This window comes from Falco naumanni, chromosome 10, assembly GCF_017639655.2.
Source record: "Falco naumanni isolate bFalNau1 chromosome 10, bFalNau1.pat, whole genome shotgun sequence".
NCBI classification, from domain to species: domain Eukaryota; kingdom Metazoa; phylum Chordata; class Aves; order Falconiformes; family Falconidae; genus Falco; species Falco naumanni.
The window spans coordinates 15,787,548-15,801,710 of NC_054063.1; the positions used below are offsets into that span (position 1 = coordinate 15,787,548).

General features: G+C 38.7%; 1 protein-coding gene across 3 annotated transcripts in view; it reads right to left on the reverse strand.

The window, feature by feature from the left end:
* NELL1 (neural EGFL like 1) overlaps nt 1-14,163 on the reverse strand; it is a 292,473-nt gene that overhangs the window by 220,525 nt on the left and 57,785 nt on the right. For all 3 annotated transcript variants that reach the window (XM_040609298.1, XM_040609297.1, XM_040609295.1), the window contains exons 5-9: nt 13,511-13,607; nt 7,571-7,643; nt 7,242-7,324; nt 1,752-1,886; nt 789-891 (exon numbers count right to left, since the gene is read on the reverse strand). In XM_040609298.1, coding sequence (XP_040465232.1) covers nt 789-891; nt 1,752-1,886; nt 7,242-7,324; nt 7,571-7,643; nt 13,511-13,607 — 491 coding nt within the window. The remainder of the gene's footprint in view (nt 1-788; nt 892-1,751; nt 1,887-7,241; nt 7,325-7,570; nt 7,644-13,510; nt 13,608-14,163) is intronic.

Genomic DNA, 14,163 nt, shown 5'->3' on the forward strand with positions numbered 1-14,163 from the left:
TATTTTCCTAATAAATCTTAAAATAATACAAGATCCCCGTCTTAATGAATTACTGAAAAGCTCATGCATGAAGCTTACTAGTCTCCAAGAACAGAGGCAGAGGGGGAAGATAATTTGTGCTTCTTAAGGTAAGACTGGCATCAGTATTCAGCTAAAATGTCTCCATATAAATTGCCTTTGTCCCTTGTACTACTATTAAGCCAACAAATACTGAATATTCCTTCTAGGAATGTTACAGCTTTCATTTCCAGAAGGAACTGAAAGCTGATAATAACACTGATTACAAAGCTTACTTTTTTTTTTCTTTCTTCTCATTATTTTGAAATTAATTACAGCAAATTATCACTCCACACAGTGATGCTAACCCAGTGTCTGAAATCGTCATGTTTATTTTGAAGAACATTCCAAACTCAAATAAAAGATAGGCAAAAAGATAACAACTCAGTTTATTACTCATCTCTACAGAAACTTCAGACCACAGGCTTGACGCTCCTCAACATCAACAGGAGATAGAAACTGAAGCCAAGTAAGGCTTCCCAGCTCAAAACAAGTAGATCAACTAATTTTACCCTGACAATAGGTAAAAAGAAAATCTTAGAAACTTGGAATGCTTCTTCGTTTTTCAGCAATTACTTATTTCCTCCTTAAACCAAGTTTGACACTGAGACTCATGTTAAGTGAATTACCAGGATCTATTAAAGTCGTTATAAAATGCGCCCGCTTTCAGGACAAGTTTAACTCTTCTTAAAGAGAGGGAAAAACTAAGAAAGTCTGTGAGATATACTTACCCTTGCATATTTTGCAGCACTGGCTTTCCACATGCACTGGGAGAGCATCAGGAGGACAATCAAGAGGGGGACAAGACATCCTCCGGCACTCCACAACTCCACTCTAAGCAAAGGTTTTTAAGACAAAATTCAACTACGACTGTTGTAATTAGTCAGTATTTTATACAACACACAGAAGACCAAAAAATATTTAAGTAAATGACAATAGCATTGGGGATTACAGATCCATCTTTCACTAACAAGTTTAGTCCTATCCATCTACAAACTGCAATCAAAATGCATCTGAAGGTGAACTACCCTATTTTGACACATACTACTGGCTTTACCCCACCCTCCCTTCGCAAAGTAGATTAAGTGGAAAACATAAGCCCATCTTCACAACATAAGCACTACTTTCTGCAAGCTGTGCCAATCATCTTTGAGATTTTTAACAATCACTTTTCTATTTTCTTGAGCAAACAAATACTCTCTTCAGATATTTATCAAATAATTTCAAAGAGACAAGATTTACATACTAATTCTCTTCTGTTCCTCGGTTTATGAGAGTGATAAACACTGAGAACAGAATCTGCAAGTTGTTACCATGCATGATGCAGCTAAGCATCTATGAATACTATTAAGATAATGCTTCCTTTTTGAAAAAAAAAAACTACTACAGTGCAAACAATTCCAAACCAAACACAGACAATGCCACACTTTCACCTCAAAATCATGAAGTCCTCACAGATATAATTAGAACAAATAAGAAAGCGTCGTCAAGGGAAAGCAGATTTTATTTATGAAGCTCGCATACAAGCAACGTCAATTTTTTATTTATTTATTTTACTGTTTCCCTCCCTTGTGTTCATACTGTCACTAGATGCATACTAAAAACATCATAATTCTCAGTTAACGTTATGTATTCAAAGATCATTTTCACATTTTAATTAGGTCCTATTCCTTAAGCTCTTTAGAAATTCTTACTTTGCACGTGCAGTTCCTGCAGTGATCATCTTCAACCCATGAGTCTTTGTCTCTATAGATCAATCCATTTACTTGACAAGTCTTCTCACAATGACAGTCTTCCAATTGACTCAGTCTTGTTTCTGCATAATTTAACTATAAATAAAAGTAACCTGATAAGATTTCTGCAATTCAACCACATGATTTAAAAAAGCAAATATGAGAAAGCAGTATATTTATTTTTAGCCAAACAAAGTCTTGACCTCAGCCTTCAAAACACTGAACCAGTCAGTGTCAGCAGGTACAAGCCAATCCTACTCCTTGGATTTTGATGGAGCTATCCATGCCAATTAACAGCAGTTTGACTCATGCAACTTTCTCTTGTACCATAACAAAACCACTAAGATCCCCTCAGGCATGTCCAGACTCTAACAAAACTACATAAACTACAACTGTTCTTAAAAAAAATATTCTTAATTGCTCATCAACCTCCATACAAGTCACAAAGCATGAAGACTGGCAGACTGACTTTTCCTAATCATCCCTACCTTATCACTGCTAAGCATCAGCCATAATGATACTTTCCGTTCAAAAGGTTTAACCTTATAATAGCAAGAAAGATTTAGAGAGAAAAGAAAGTAATTTTGTTTAATGCTGCACAAAATATTCCCAGACTGTGATTAATGGAGAAGCCACACTCCTGGAGTAAACCCTGACTAGTGGCTAGCTCTTACACTCGTTGCTGTTTCCACTGCCTCCTCCATTCCAACCACTAAATCATCTATCAAGAAGATAAAACTGATACATCTTTTCCAAGTATTACAACCGCATGCTAGCAATTGCTGCGTTTACTGATGGGATACTATGCAGTAATAAGTGGGGAAAACATTCATTTAGCAGGAGAAATAGACAAGGCTTTTTGAACCACCCTCTCCCGAGCCACATTACAGACCTCTCCTTCATACAAAGTACTATCTTATCCTCCAGAGAGCATCAACCCCCGTCTATGCACACCTTGTACCCAGTGCCATCATCTCTGATCCCTAAGAGCACGCAAAATTACTTTTCCATTTATTGATACTATAAATAAATAAATAAATAGAAATACAGGCTTAATATTTAGACATAAATACGCACATTCCACGGGCCCCAGAACTGCAACTGCTCTAAAAATTACCCTGGTGCCAGCTGGATAAGACTTTCTCAAGGTCTTGACTTTTTACATTCACATTTGTCTTGTGCAGATAAGCCATCACACTGAAGCCACTGCAAACAGCAAGGCTACCTAAATCTAGTGTAAGACAAGATAAAGGCATACTCTATTCTGCTATAAATATGATGCTATTATCCTACATTATAGGTTGTTACATTTTAATAGTAGCAAGTTTTATTAAAAAATGAATGTACAGTGCTATAAGTATTTTTTATATAATGCTGTATACCCGAATTTCATTTATTTCTATCCTCTAAAATTCCATCCACTTTAAATGGAAGTACTCTAATATGTCTTTTTTCATTCCTGCCAGTAAAAGAGCAACTATTTAGGGGAAAGAACAGGAAGAGAAATGCTAGGCCACTTTCTGTGAGGTTGTTTGGGGTTTTTTTTCCCTCTGCAGTCCTCATGAGAGAAAGCCTTGAATAAAAACTTTTTATTTCTTAAGTTGTTATTCTGGGATAATAGGGGATTGATACTCATCTCCCCCAGACTCAGCATGATCTGGTGACTTCAAAACTGCTTTTCACATTTCAGAGGCAAATCTATCCTCTTACTGAGCTGCTTGTTTTCAGCAGAAACCCTTTTCATGTTACTGTATTTAGTCATTACATTTACGGTATATAAAATATATTCAGTTTTGTAAAAAGGTGTTTGATTTGCCTTACACTTCTACTTTATTTACATATCTTGCTTTTCATTTTTTTTAAATGAACATTTCCATATAAATGAGCTATAAAATTTTTAGATAAAAAAGGCTTTACAAATACCCAAATTTGAAAGTGGTACTTGATATTATCCTTTGTCTGTCCTAGAAATTATTCCCTAGAAAAAGAAAAAAGTTCCAAGAGAATATTTTCAATTTATTAACTTCTGTCCTTTAAAATATCTTGAAGAGTTTTATTTACTTTAAAATCATTTACCCCACTCTAAGAAATATCTTTAAACACAGCAAATCAATCAAGTAGATCACCATAAGACGTGCAACAACTCCCCAATACACACAAGTCAATGAATATATCACAGCCCACAGAATTTGTTCAGAAACAACATTTAACTGTTACCTGCTATACTATAGTGATCAGAAACATTGTTTGTTTCCATACTTCAAGTCTTAATTAAAAAAGGTCTATTGAGCTCAATAAAACAATTAATTCCTTTAAATTAGCTGAAATATCCTTCCAAATGCACACAACTGGATTTGTTGAACATTTAAAACATCAGTAGAAAATTCTCAAGCTTCAAATATTTTTTAGGTTATGAATAGAAATCAAGTAATGAGGTAGCCCACAACACAGCAAATATTTTCCATACGCTAACCAAACCATAAGTTCTTAACATTCAGGAATATTCAGCTAGCTGTTATTCATAAAACTTATTTAACATTTTCCTTGCTTCTCCTCTGCCCATACAAATAACTGAAAGACAACAGACTTCTGTAAAAAATGTATGGTTGTTTATTACAAGGAAAATGTTGTTATTTGTAGAAGTATTCATGACCATTTAGATCCATGATGTAAAGAAACCATATAAACTAGTCCATCAATGAACACAAGCACTTCATTTTTCTTGGGTTTACTCAGACTCAAGCTTCAACCTTTCTGACCTTAACCAAGCAAAGATTCAGGAGAAAGTCTTGTTCTGGAAGTCTTCATGTAACAAGCACATCTGAATACAAAGTACACGGTAGTGTGGGCCCATAATTCAAAAAAAGATATTATATTCCACTCAGAGAAATGCATGAGATGCCCAAGCTGATTTCACTAGATTGTTCAAGTCACATGAATTATTTTAGTCATTTTATTTAAAAGGGAGCTAACGGTATTCCAGCATGGCAGTTGAAAATGCTGAAATACAACATGACCCTTTTCTCCTGCAGCAAATTAACATTTTAGGCAGATTTCTAACACACTGACCTATGGTGTCTCTCTATCTAAAGATACAAGATTATATCAATTAAACATATATACTGGATAGATTCAGAATTGGTTCAAATTATGACTGAAATAAAGTAGGCTTCAAAAGCTAGCATTTCTTCATCTCTAAAAGCTATGTCTTCACAAGACATAGGTAGGAAAAGAGCATAATGGCTTTTTACAGGTCATGATCAAATGCTCCTGTACATAGTAGTCCATGACAATCTGCTACAGACAGTCCTGGTTTGGGCCACTTATATAGCTCCCACATCCCATCCTGAGCCAGCACCAGACTCATGGGACCCTGAGGCAAAGCCCAAGCAAGAGGGTACGCTCTTCTCCCGCCTACCTACCACATAATTTGCGCTGCTACTGAAACTGCTGGAGCCTGAAGCCACTAGTCTGATCTTTTCTTCCCAGGGAAGCCCTGGTCTGAGTGTTCATAGTTTTACATTATATAAACTGTACATACACATTTGTTGCAAACAACATTCACCGGTCTATTCAACACTGTAACACAGCTGTAGCCAAACACAGGTTGAGTGAGAAACTTTAATTCCAGATATAGTGGAGCCTAAAAGCAACAAGTGGACAGCAAACCATGGGGCCCCTTTTCCAAAATGTTACATTCATGCTCCATATCTCTGGATGCACGACTAGGAGCTGGGGTTCACTGCTCATATACATTAGCAAGCCGTTCTCTGACCACCGCCTGCTAAAAAGGATTTCTGCAGGCAGCTGCACAGCCCTTCTAAGCCTTGCTCTTTGCCTTGCCATGTATCATCCCCATATGATATGCTTTTATCTACATTAGTACCACTTATGGCTACTGTGGCTAGGGTTGAAAAGGCAGATAGAACCTTAAGATTTCCCTCAAGTCCCCCCATTTTTAACTTGCATTTGTCTACCAAATTAACTTCCTTTCCTGCTGCATGCATTTTTCCCAGACAATAATATTTTTGTAACTGCAATGAAACGGGCAGTGCGCTGCTGTAACAGAAAAGGAACTCACAATGAAGGATTATCCCAGCACCACTTTATGGAAGCACAGAGTCTTTGCAGAACAAATACCGTGTTATTTGCTTCTCCTCATAAAGCACTAGCAAGCAAAAATATAATTAACAGCAGAGAAAGCAAGTTACTCAGTACAGTGCATAATTGGAACTTGCTCATACCACCAGCAGGGCTCAAAATAATTGCCTCTCTTTCACAGTACAAGCAGCAAACTGAACTAAAAGCTTCACATTTCGCATTCGGAATCAGCCTGTCCAAAGCATGTCAGCTGAGTAAGTGGATTGTCAGTATAATGTGCACACTCTCTAAAAACAAGTTTCCCCTTTCCTACTAGGAAGGAAAAGAACACTTAAAAAGCAGCACAGTAGAAGCTATAATGCTTTTACGCTAGTACCACTACTGTGCAAGTTCTATTTTGAAATTCCTGTTTATTAACTGGATTACAGGTATCTACTGGTTGGTTGCAGTTAAGTTATTAACACATTAAGTGCTGTTTCAGATGATGCAATTAGTTGCCCTTTACCACAGACCAGATGGTTCAGCAACATTAACCTCAAAAAGTGTTTACAGATTGCCCTTTAACACACGTAAGGGGTTCAGGTACCTCTAAAACACAGCTTCCTACTCCAGAACTTCACCACAGTCTTAATTGAAGGGCCTTGGCTAACACTGAGGTTGACTGTATATTGCAGGAGCAAAGCCTGAAGATCTCCAAAATCCCTAATAGAAAAACCACTACAGCTTCCAATTCACCCCACTGACAATCCAAACTGGGCAGGGAGGGAAAAATAAAAAACAAACGCAAGCACACACCACCCATCCCACCTGGAGCCGGGCTAAGTTTTACATGGGTAAAAACCATTGATCATAGATGATGCCAAAATCAGCACAGCCACCACCCTCAGAGGCGTTTCCATTCTAGGGTCTCATTTTGGTTCCCAGGAAAGAGACTGTGGCAGTCCTGAACACTTCGCAGGACTTCCCACAGGCAAACATGCGCCCTCTGACAGCATCACAATAGTGAGGAAATTGTTGAGGGATTTCACTCCTTTGTTTCTGCATTTAACTCTCAGCACAAAACCAGAAGCCAAGCTAACGCTTCTTAAAAAAAAAAAAAAAAATCAGATCCTGGACATTTTGTCAGTATCTCACAAATAATAAGGCAGACAATAGAATCTGTGTAAGGCTGAAGTGACATCCATCGTGAAGCTGTATCTGTAAGTCCATTGCAGATAGGGCTACTGGCAGAAGGAAAATAAAATGGCTCTACCATGAAAATGTAGAATAACTGCAAACAGAATAAATACTTTCATGTTGGTCTTAGCACAGAAGGAAATGGACAATTGACAAAAAAGCTCAGGTACCTACTTTTGCAGTCATTTTTGCCAGGAGTTCTTGCAAATCCATGATTCCTTGCACAAGACTTAAGAAATCACTGCAGGTCGGGCATGCTCAATAAAGGAAGAGTAAAACAAAACAGAAAGGAAGAGAAGGAAAGACACAATAACCCATAAGTAACCAACAGTATTTTAGGCTTGATTTATCTGAATATAAAATGCAATCTGTTTACAAGGAATTTTTGCCTTCTGGAACTCAGCACAAGCTAAAATGACAAGCCTGAAAGTAGTCTTTTTAAAACAAGGAAGTCATTTGTATGAAAAATTTAAAATGGAGAGAATAAAGGGATTGCTACTTACTGCGATTCAGATTAGGACACTGCATTATATAACCGTTAGGTATAAAGATGACTTTCACGTCTTGAATAACACCCTTTGTAAAAAAAGAGAAAACTGGTAGTACAGATTACAAGCATTCAGTTGGTTCTGTACAAGCTGTTTCACAAGTCATTTCTTAAGCGGGTACAAAAAATTGACCAGCTCACTCCTCTCGTGAGGAAAATAACTGGACACAGACGAAATATAACAACTACTCCTCTCTTCCTGTGTGCCTGGATATTAATTTTCATAAAACACAGAAATAATACTGCTTCGTCTTTTGCAATTGCCAAATATAAGCTGCTTAGGTGTCTTAAAATGGGGTGAGACTGGTGAAAAAGCAGTTAAGTAATATCCATTACTCAAGCCCATGACACACTTTTCTAAAAGACAAAAAGGAAACACAGCAATGCTCTTCACAGTCATCTTTGGCTAAATCTCTGAAATGAAACATTATGAAAAGAGAAGTAGATTTTTACTTACCTCTTGTACTAGATACACTTTAGTTGTTTGGTTTAGTTTAGCTTACTAGTTTTGAATCTCAACAGACAGCTCATGTACACATGCCATCAGTTAGAATTAAATCCCCTCTAATACGGCCAGATGGAAAGATCCCCTGTGCAGGACTGGCAGAAATCAGGTCTCCAAGGTCAGAGCCAACTAAGTGCTGGCGGTATGAGGCTGAGAAACTGAACTGGGCAGGACTGGAGAGAGGGAGGACCAAAAGGTCCAGTGCGGGCTGCATCTTCTGTTGTCTCTGACATGCAAGGATGTCCCTGAGAGAAGCAGCAGACATGAAGGATTGTGCAGTATCCTTGCACACCTGGGTCCTGAAGAACCCTAGATCCTTCAGCCTCGAAAGTGCTGAAGCTTGTGTCTGCTCTTTTCAGCTCAGTACACAAAGCTCCAGCTCCATCTTTGACTGCTTAACATACATACTCCGCAAGATCCACTACCTTTAGTAATGTCAAGGTCACTAAGAGAGAGGAGCAAGGGAACACAAGGGACTTCTAGTGCTGCTACTTGCACTTTCCCTGACTGTTAATCAGATGATGTGGCATTGTTCTATCCCCTCCCAGATACAGAAGAACTTCTTCAATTTGAAAGGAAATTTATCATCACAGACGGTATCTAATAAATTACTGATTTGTAAGACTATGTTTTAATTTTTAGTTAAATTGCAATAGAATTAATTTTGCAGACCGAGTACATGGTCACTAGCTCAAAGCGTTGAACTCCATCCATAAATAAAACATGGGCCTCAGATAACCCTTGAAGCCTGGCCAGTACAGTAAGTAACATGTAACGTTTAACATTTATGTGTTCATTTGCCAAAACAGCAGAAGGTAATCAGCAAGCACCGTTTCCTGCTTACTGTTTCATGATCAAATATGAACTGAAAATATTAATAGACATAATCAGATCACACTGTCTTTCTTGCAGAAGTATATACATTTATTAACCTTTTCATCTATAAGAATAATGAAACTATCATAATAATGAGAAGTAATACTGTCACTGGAAATAGAACATCCCAAAAGCCATTTTACATACTTTCTGCTAGCAGTCATCAGCAAGAAATTAGAAGGTGAGGCATAAAAATATATTTCGATGCTTCAGCCTCTCCAGTGAAAAGCTCAACCAAGAGCGAAAGAGATGACAAAGTTTCACCAGACCCTATCGCACACCTAACAAGACAACGCCCAGCAAGAAGTGACACTACATCTTCCTTGGCCTTAGTTTAAAAGTGCATATTGAACTTCAGGTATGTTTGTTGCATCACAGCCCCACCACTCAATTGTCTTTTGGATAGATTTGCGTATAAATACAGCCTGAAGAGGAAACACAACTATTTTTTGTGTCTTTTACCACGGAAAAACATATGAACTTCAATTCACCAACACAGATGCCTTCTAAGTCTATAAATCCTATGAAACAGAATTAATACGATCAAACATAGAAGTGAACCTTCAAAGAGCAGAAATTTTGCTGATGTATTTTTTTAATAGAAAAATTTCATTATAAGCAAACAATTATTACAGCCATAATTATTCTAACACACACAAACAAACTTGGACTATGCCTCCTTCAGCATTAAGTTTAGGCTGCCAAAAGCATTCCACACCCACAGCCCGAGGAGACTTAGGCACACACAGCTCCCCAGGGGAGGCCCAGGGCCCTGGTTCTCTTTGGCATGGGGGGAATTCTTCAGTCCACGCTCTGTGAAAGGACATCAGGATTTGACCTTGACAAGGAGACGTCAATGGTCAAAATCTTTCCATTTTTCCCCTCCCGAGCAGACATCAACTTTATATTATCATTAAGGCATTTGGCTAATCGCAACCAAAGCTTCATTTCATCATCAGGACTCACTAGCTTGAAAAGCCTTCATCTGCACAGGCAGATTACCAACTACAAGATGAAATTCAGGCCCACAGAGCTAAGTATCAAGCCCATCCCACGAGGAGGTAATACAAAAGCCCTATTTATTGCCCTTCTCATGTCTGTATTAAATAGAGGAGGACTCCTGCATTCTGTGAAAAGGCTCCTGTATTCCACAAGCTCTCCACTTCTGCATTTTCATTTCCTCCGTTGCCTTTCATCCTCTTCAAAACCCACTTCTCCCACAGAGCTAATGCACGCTACACAGCTGGGCAAGCTGCATCGGCCAGGGCTGGTGAATGGCTCTGCACGGAGGCACTGGCAGACATGCCTGAAACTCTGGGCCCAGGCAATGCTATACCAGCACCACTAGATCTCCCCACATCAGCACTGTGCTCCTCTACACAGGGCAGGCATGCCCCGCGCAAGGCACTTGAACAGCTGCCCTGGGCACTGTATTTACCTAATACCTAATACCAAGTATGCACATGATGGTGTGCAGTAAAAATAACAATATACTTCTCAAGCACCTACTCTACAATCCCCAGACACAGCAGCAGGGTCAATGGAGCCTGCTACGGCAGATATGAAAATTACCATCTTTCGACATGAATCACCTAGTCAGCAATGCATTAATAAGCTCATTACTGCAGCAGCTCTTCGGAGAGAGCCTTAGGGGGCAGGGCTCTCCCCAGAGATAAAATGATTTTTGCAGATAATTCTGATCCTCACAGCAATCAGATCCATCCTAGAGTGAGGGTTCCTGGAATGTCTGCTATCACTCTTCCTCTTTTCAGTTGCATTTACTTTGGTTTCCTAATCTGATTATAATGATATTCTCTAGCCCTAAAACAAATCTTGGTTTCGGGCCACATAAAGAAACCTGAAGGGTCAGCATGTACCTTTTGAAGGCAGTAATTCATGAGATTCCCCATCAAAGCAAACAGACGGCTATCCTAAGTCTGCACCGCACTTGCTCCCACCACTACTGTCCTAAAACCTTTCTGTCTTCTCTGAACTCTGAATGCTTGGTTGTAGCAGGGAAGTTACAACTAATAGACACTAGTTGTAAGGGGCAAGCCTTCAATTCCCTTGATTATGCTGCAGAGCACTCCGCTCCCCAGCAAGGCCACAGATAGACACAGCAGGGCTACTTGCGAAATAGGGTGTGGAACAAAAGCATAAATTAGAAAAATGGCAGCAACTAGCCACAGTGATTTACGCATATCATATCCCCTCCTTCCTCTTCTGATATTCTGAAGAATTATGATCTAAAATAGGCATGAGAATATGACTCAAAATGTGCTTTAATGCTATTCATTTATGGAGAGACGTAACAATTAACTATCATTAAAGAAAGAAAATTTTGGAACGGCAAAGACGATACTTAGAATAGTAACTAGTGCTTTTAGATACATATATTATCACGGCTCCAACACACATACAAAAATGCTAATTCTTTTTTAACGTTCTTATTTCCCTGCAGATCTCTGTTTACATTAAGGAAAATAGATCTGTTTTTTTATATGCTAAAACAGTGAAACAAATTGCTCTGAAAAAGAAAGGGAGGTCCTGCTGAGCATGTAAATATACGGAAAGAGATGTGTACTCTTTACAAACTGGCAAAATCCCAAGTTTTTGCAATGAGTAATATAAAAAAAAAGTAAGATTTCTGAATCTCTCAAGCAGGATTTAAAAAAAAACAACCAATTATATTTCTGCCCTGAAGAAAGTTAGTAAAATATTCAAGCATGCATAAAGCAAAGTAAGGCACTTGTCGACTTTCATTATGATCAATAAAAACTGTCAGCTCATTAGCATATCATTAGCTACCCTGCTGTTTCCAAAGTGTTAACATGTAGAAATATTAATTTACAAACATATAATATCCCAGAGTTCTGAGGCTCTGACTGCCTGCATAAAATAAGAATTTAAGATGGGCGAATCCAATATAACTTATTTTTTTCCCATATAGCTATAAACATATGTTTACCATCTGTGGAATTATGGGAATCAGCTGAGGTAAAAAAAAAAACAACAGCTGTAGAATGAAATAATATTATCAATTTCACTTCACAGTGACAGCTCAGCTGCTGGAGGATGAAATGTACTCTAGGTTCAGAGAAACACTAGGTTCAGAGCAACTCCAGGACCATCATTCAAGTTAGAAGTTAGCTTTTACTTCTGTTTCACAATTAAAATTGTTAGTTGCTATGCTCCACTAATTTTAGCACAAAATAATTGTTCTAGCTTGTTGAAATCTGGGGACTTCAAGGAGAGGTCCTCAGAAAAACAGCAACTTGTAAAATTGTCTCATGAACTGACAGCTTCAAAGGGAAACTGAGTGGGTGGCAAATCACCTTGGCAACAAATCCATGCCAATATCGAGGATAAGCAGATTGGCCTATCACTGCACTATAAATGCTTTCACCGACAAGCACTTGCACCACGGCTTGTTATCCAAAACTGGAAGAATTATCACAAACTTTCCTGTAGCTTCCTTACAAAGTAAAAGAAATAATTTTCAGGTGGAAGGGGGTGGTTTTCGTTTGTTGGTGGATTTTGTTGGTTGGTTCAGCAATTCAGTCACAACGAGAAAATCATATAGCCCAACCAGGGGCAAAAAAAAATGAACGAAAACATGCAGGAGAGTGCTTTACAAGTTGTAGGTCCAAACTGCAATTCTGGAAATACACTGCCGTTAGTTGAATCTGGAATATATTGCCATTACTTGAATCCCCTTTTTCCTCCACCAAGTTACTCATGTGTGTATGGCCTACTCAATGATGATGTCTTGGGCAGCCTCCTACACAGAAAAAGACAGGCTTTCCAGCCAGAAGGCAGGAGCTCGAGTCCTGCCAGCTACCAGCCTTTTAGCCTGGGCTGTTCAAAAGCAATGGAAGCTCCAGAGGACCAAGAAGCTCACAAACAAAACTCGGTGACTCATTGTTCAATCTCTGTTGGGAAACACACTGACACACTTAGCTGAGAAAAAATGAAATGAAGGAAGGTACACTGGGGACAGAAAAATCTACTGTTTTGCGGCAAGGCAAATGCACTGCATACAGTAGCGAGTATCTGCCAAAGCCAGAAGACCTCTACTCTAGAAGTCAGTGTTGACAGGCGCAAACAAGGAAGAGTCACCCAAGGCATACCACAGAAGGATGAGGCTATTCTGCATGAGAAATCAAGGAGGAAATGGCTTCTGAGAGTGACTAAGACCACCACTATCTGGCCAGGAGACCACAGCAAAGCGGTTGTTTCATGAAGTGCCAGAGCACAGCAGGTAGGTGAAACCTAAAGTAAGGAAACCAAACAAAAAACCCAAATACTGGGCACTACAGTCAGTGATTACAATACCCTCACTTGCAGAAAGAGAGCCTTTTCTCTAAGTGTTGGACCTGCCTCAAATCCCAAGTCCACGGTTTCTACCAAAATTCAAACAAATCAGGTTTCAGCAGTGTAAGACAACTGATCAAAAATATCTTGTTGGGCTGTTCATTAATTTCCTTCTGTACGTGCAACTTCATATCTGCTTACCTTAAAGAAGCCATGTTTTCTGTTTCTCTGTCCAAGCCATAAATTGCTTTCAGGTGTCAAATTCGTTTCTGGGGGATCAATGATGCGTTCATAAATCCTGTAGAGGAAATACACTGGCATTACTTGAATCCTCTTTTTCCTCTGAAAAGTTCCTAGTCAAATAAGTTAACAATAAAAGATGGAAAGGAACAAAAAAAATATATTTTCTTCATTAAACACTGTATTTATCATTGATAGCTATGAAGGTATATTATAACTTTAAAAGCAAGAAAAAAAAATACTGTTGAAATCACTAACATAAGAAGACTGCATAGAACTGAAACTCCCCTTGTGCAACCGTGCAGCACTAGGCTAAAGAGCTCACCATAGTAGGGAAAACAATAAAATGTCATCATGCTAGCTGAGGGCTGTCCTTCAAACCCAACTGCCCATTCTGGAGAAAAAGTGCAGTCACACACAAGATCCAATCAGAGAAACAACCCTTTGGGATTTTCAGATTGGTTAGAATTTTGAATAGACTCCACAAAAAAAAAACTTGATTTCATCTCTCCATCTATGCCCTGTCTCTACATTTATGTCATTCATCCCTGCACCTGGACCTTTATCCACTTCTCCCACATTTGCTGCTGTAACTGGATTCACTTGGCCAGGGT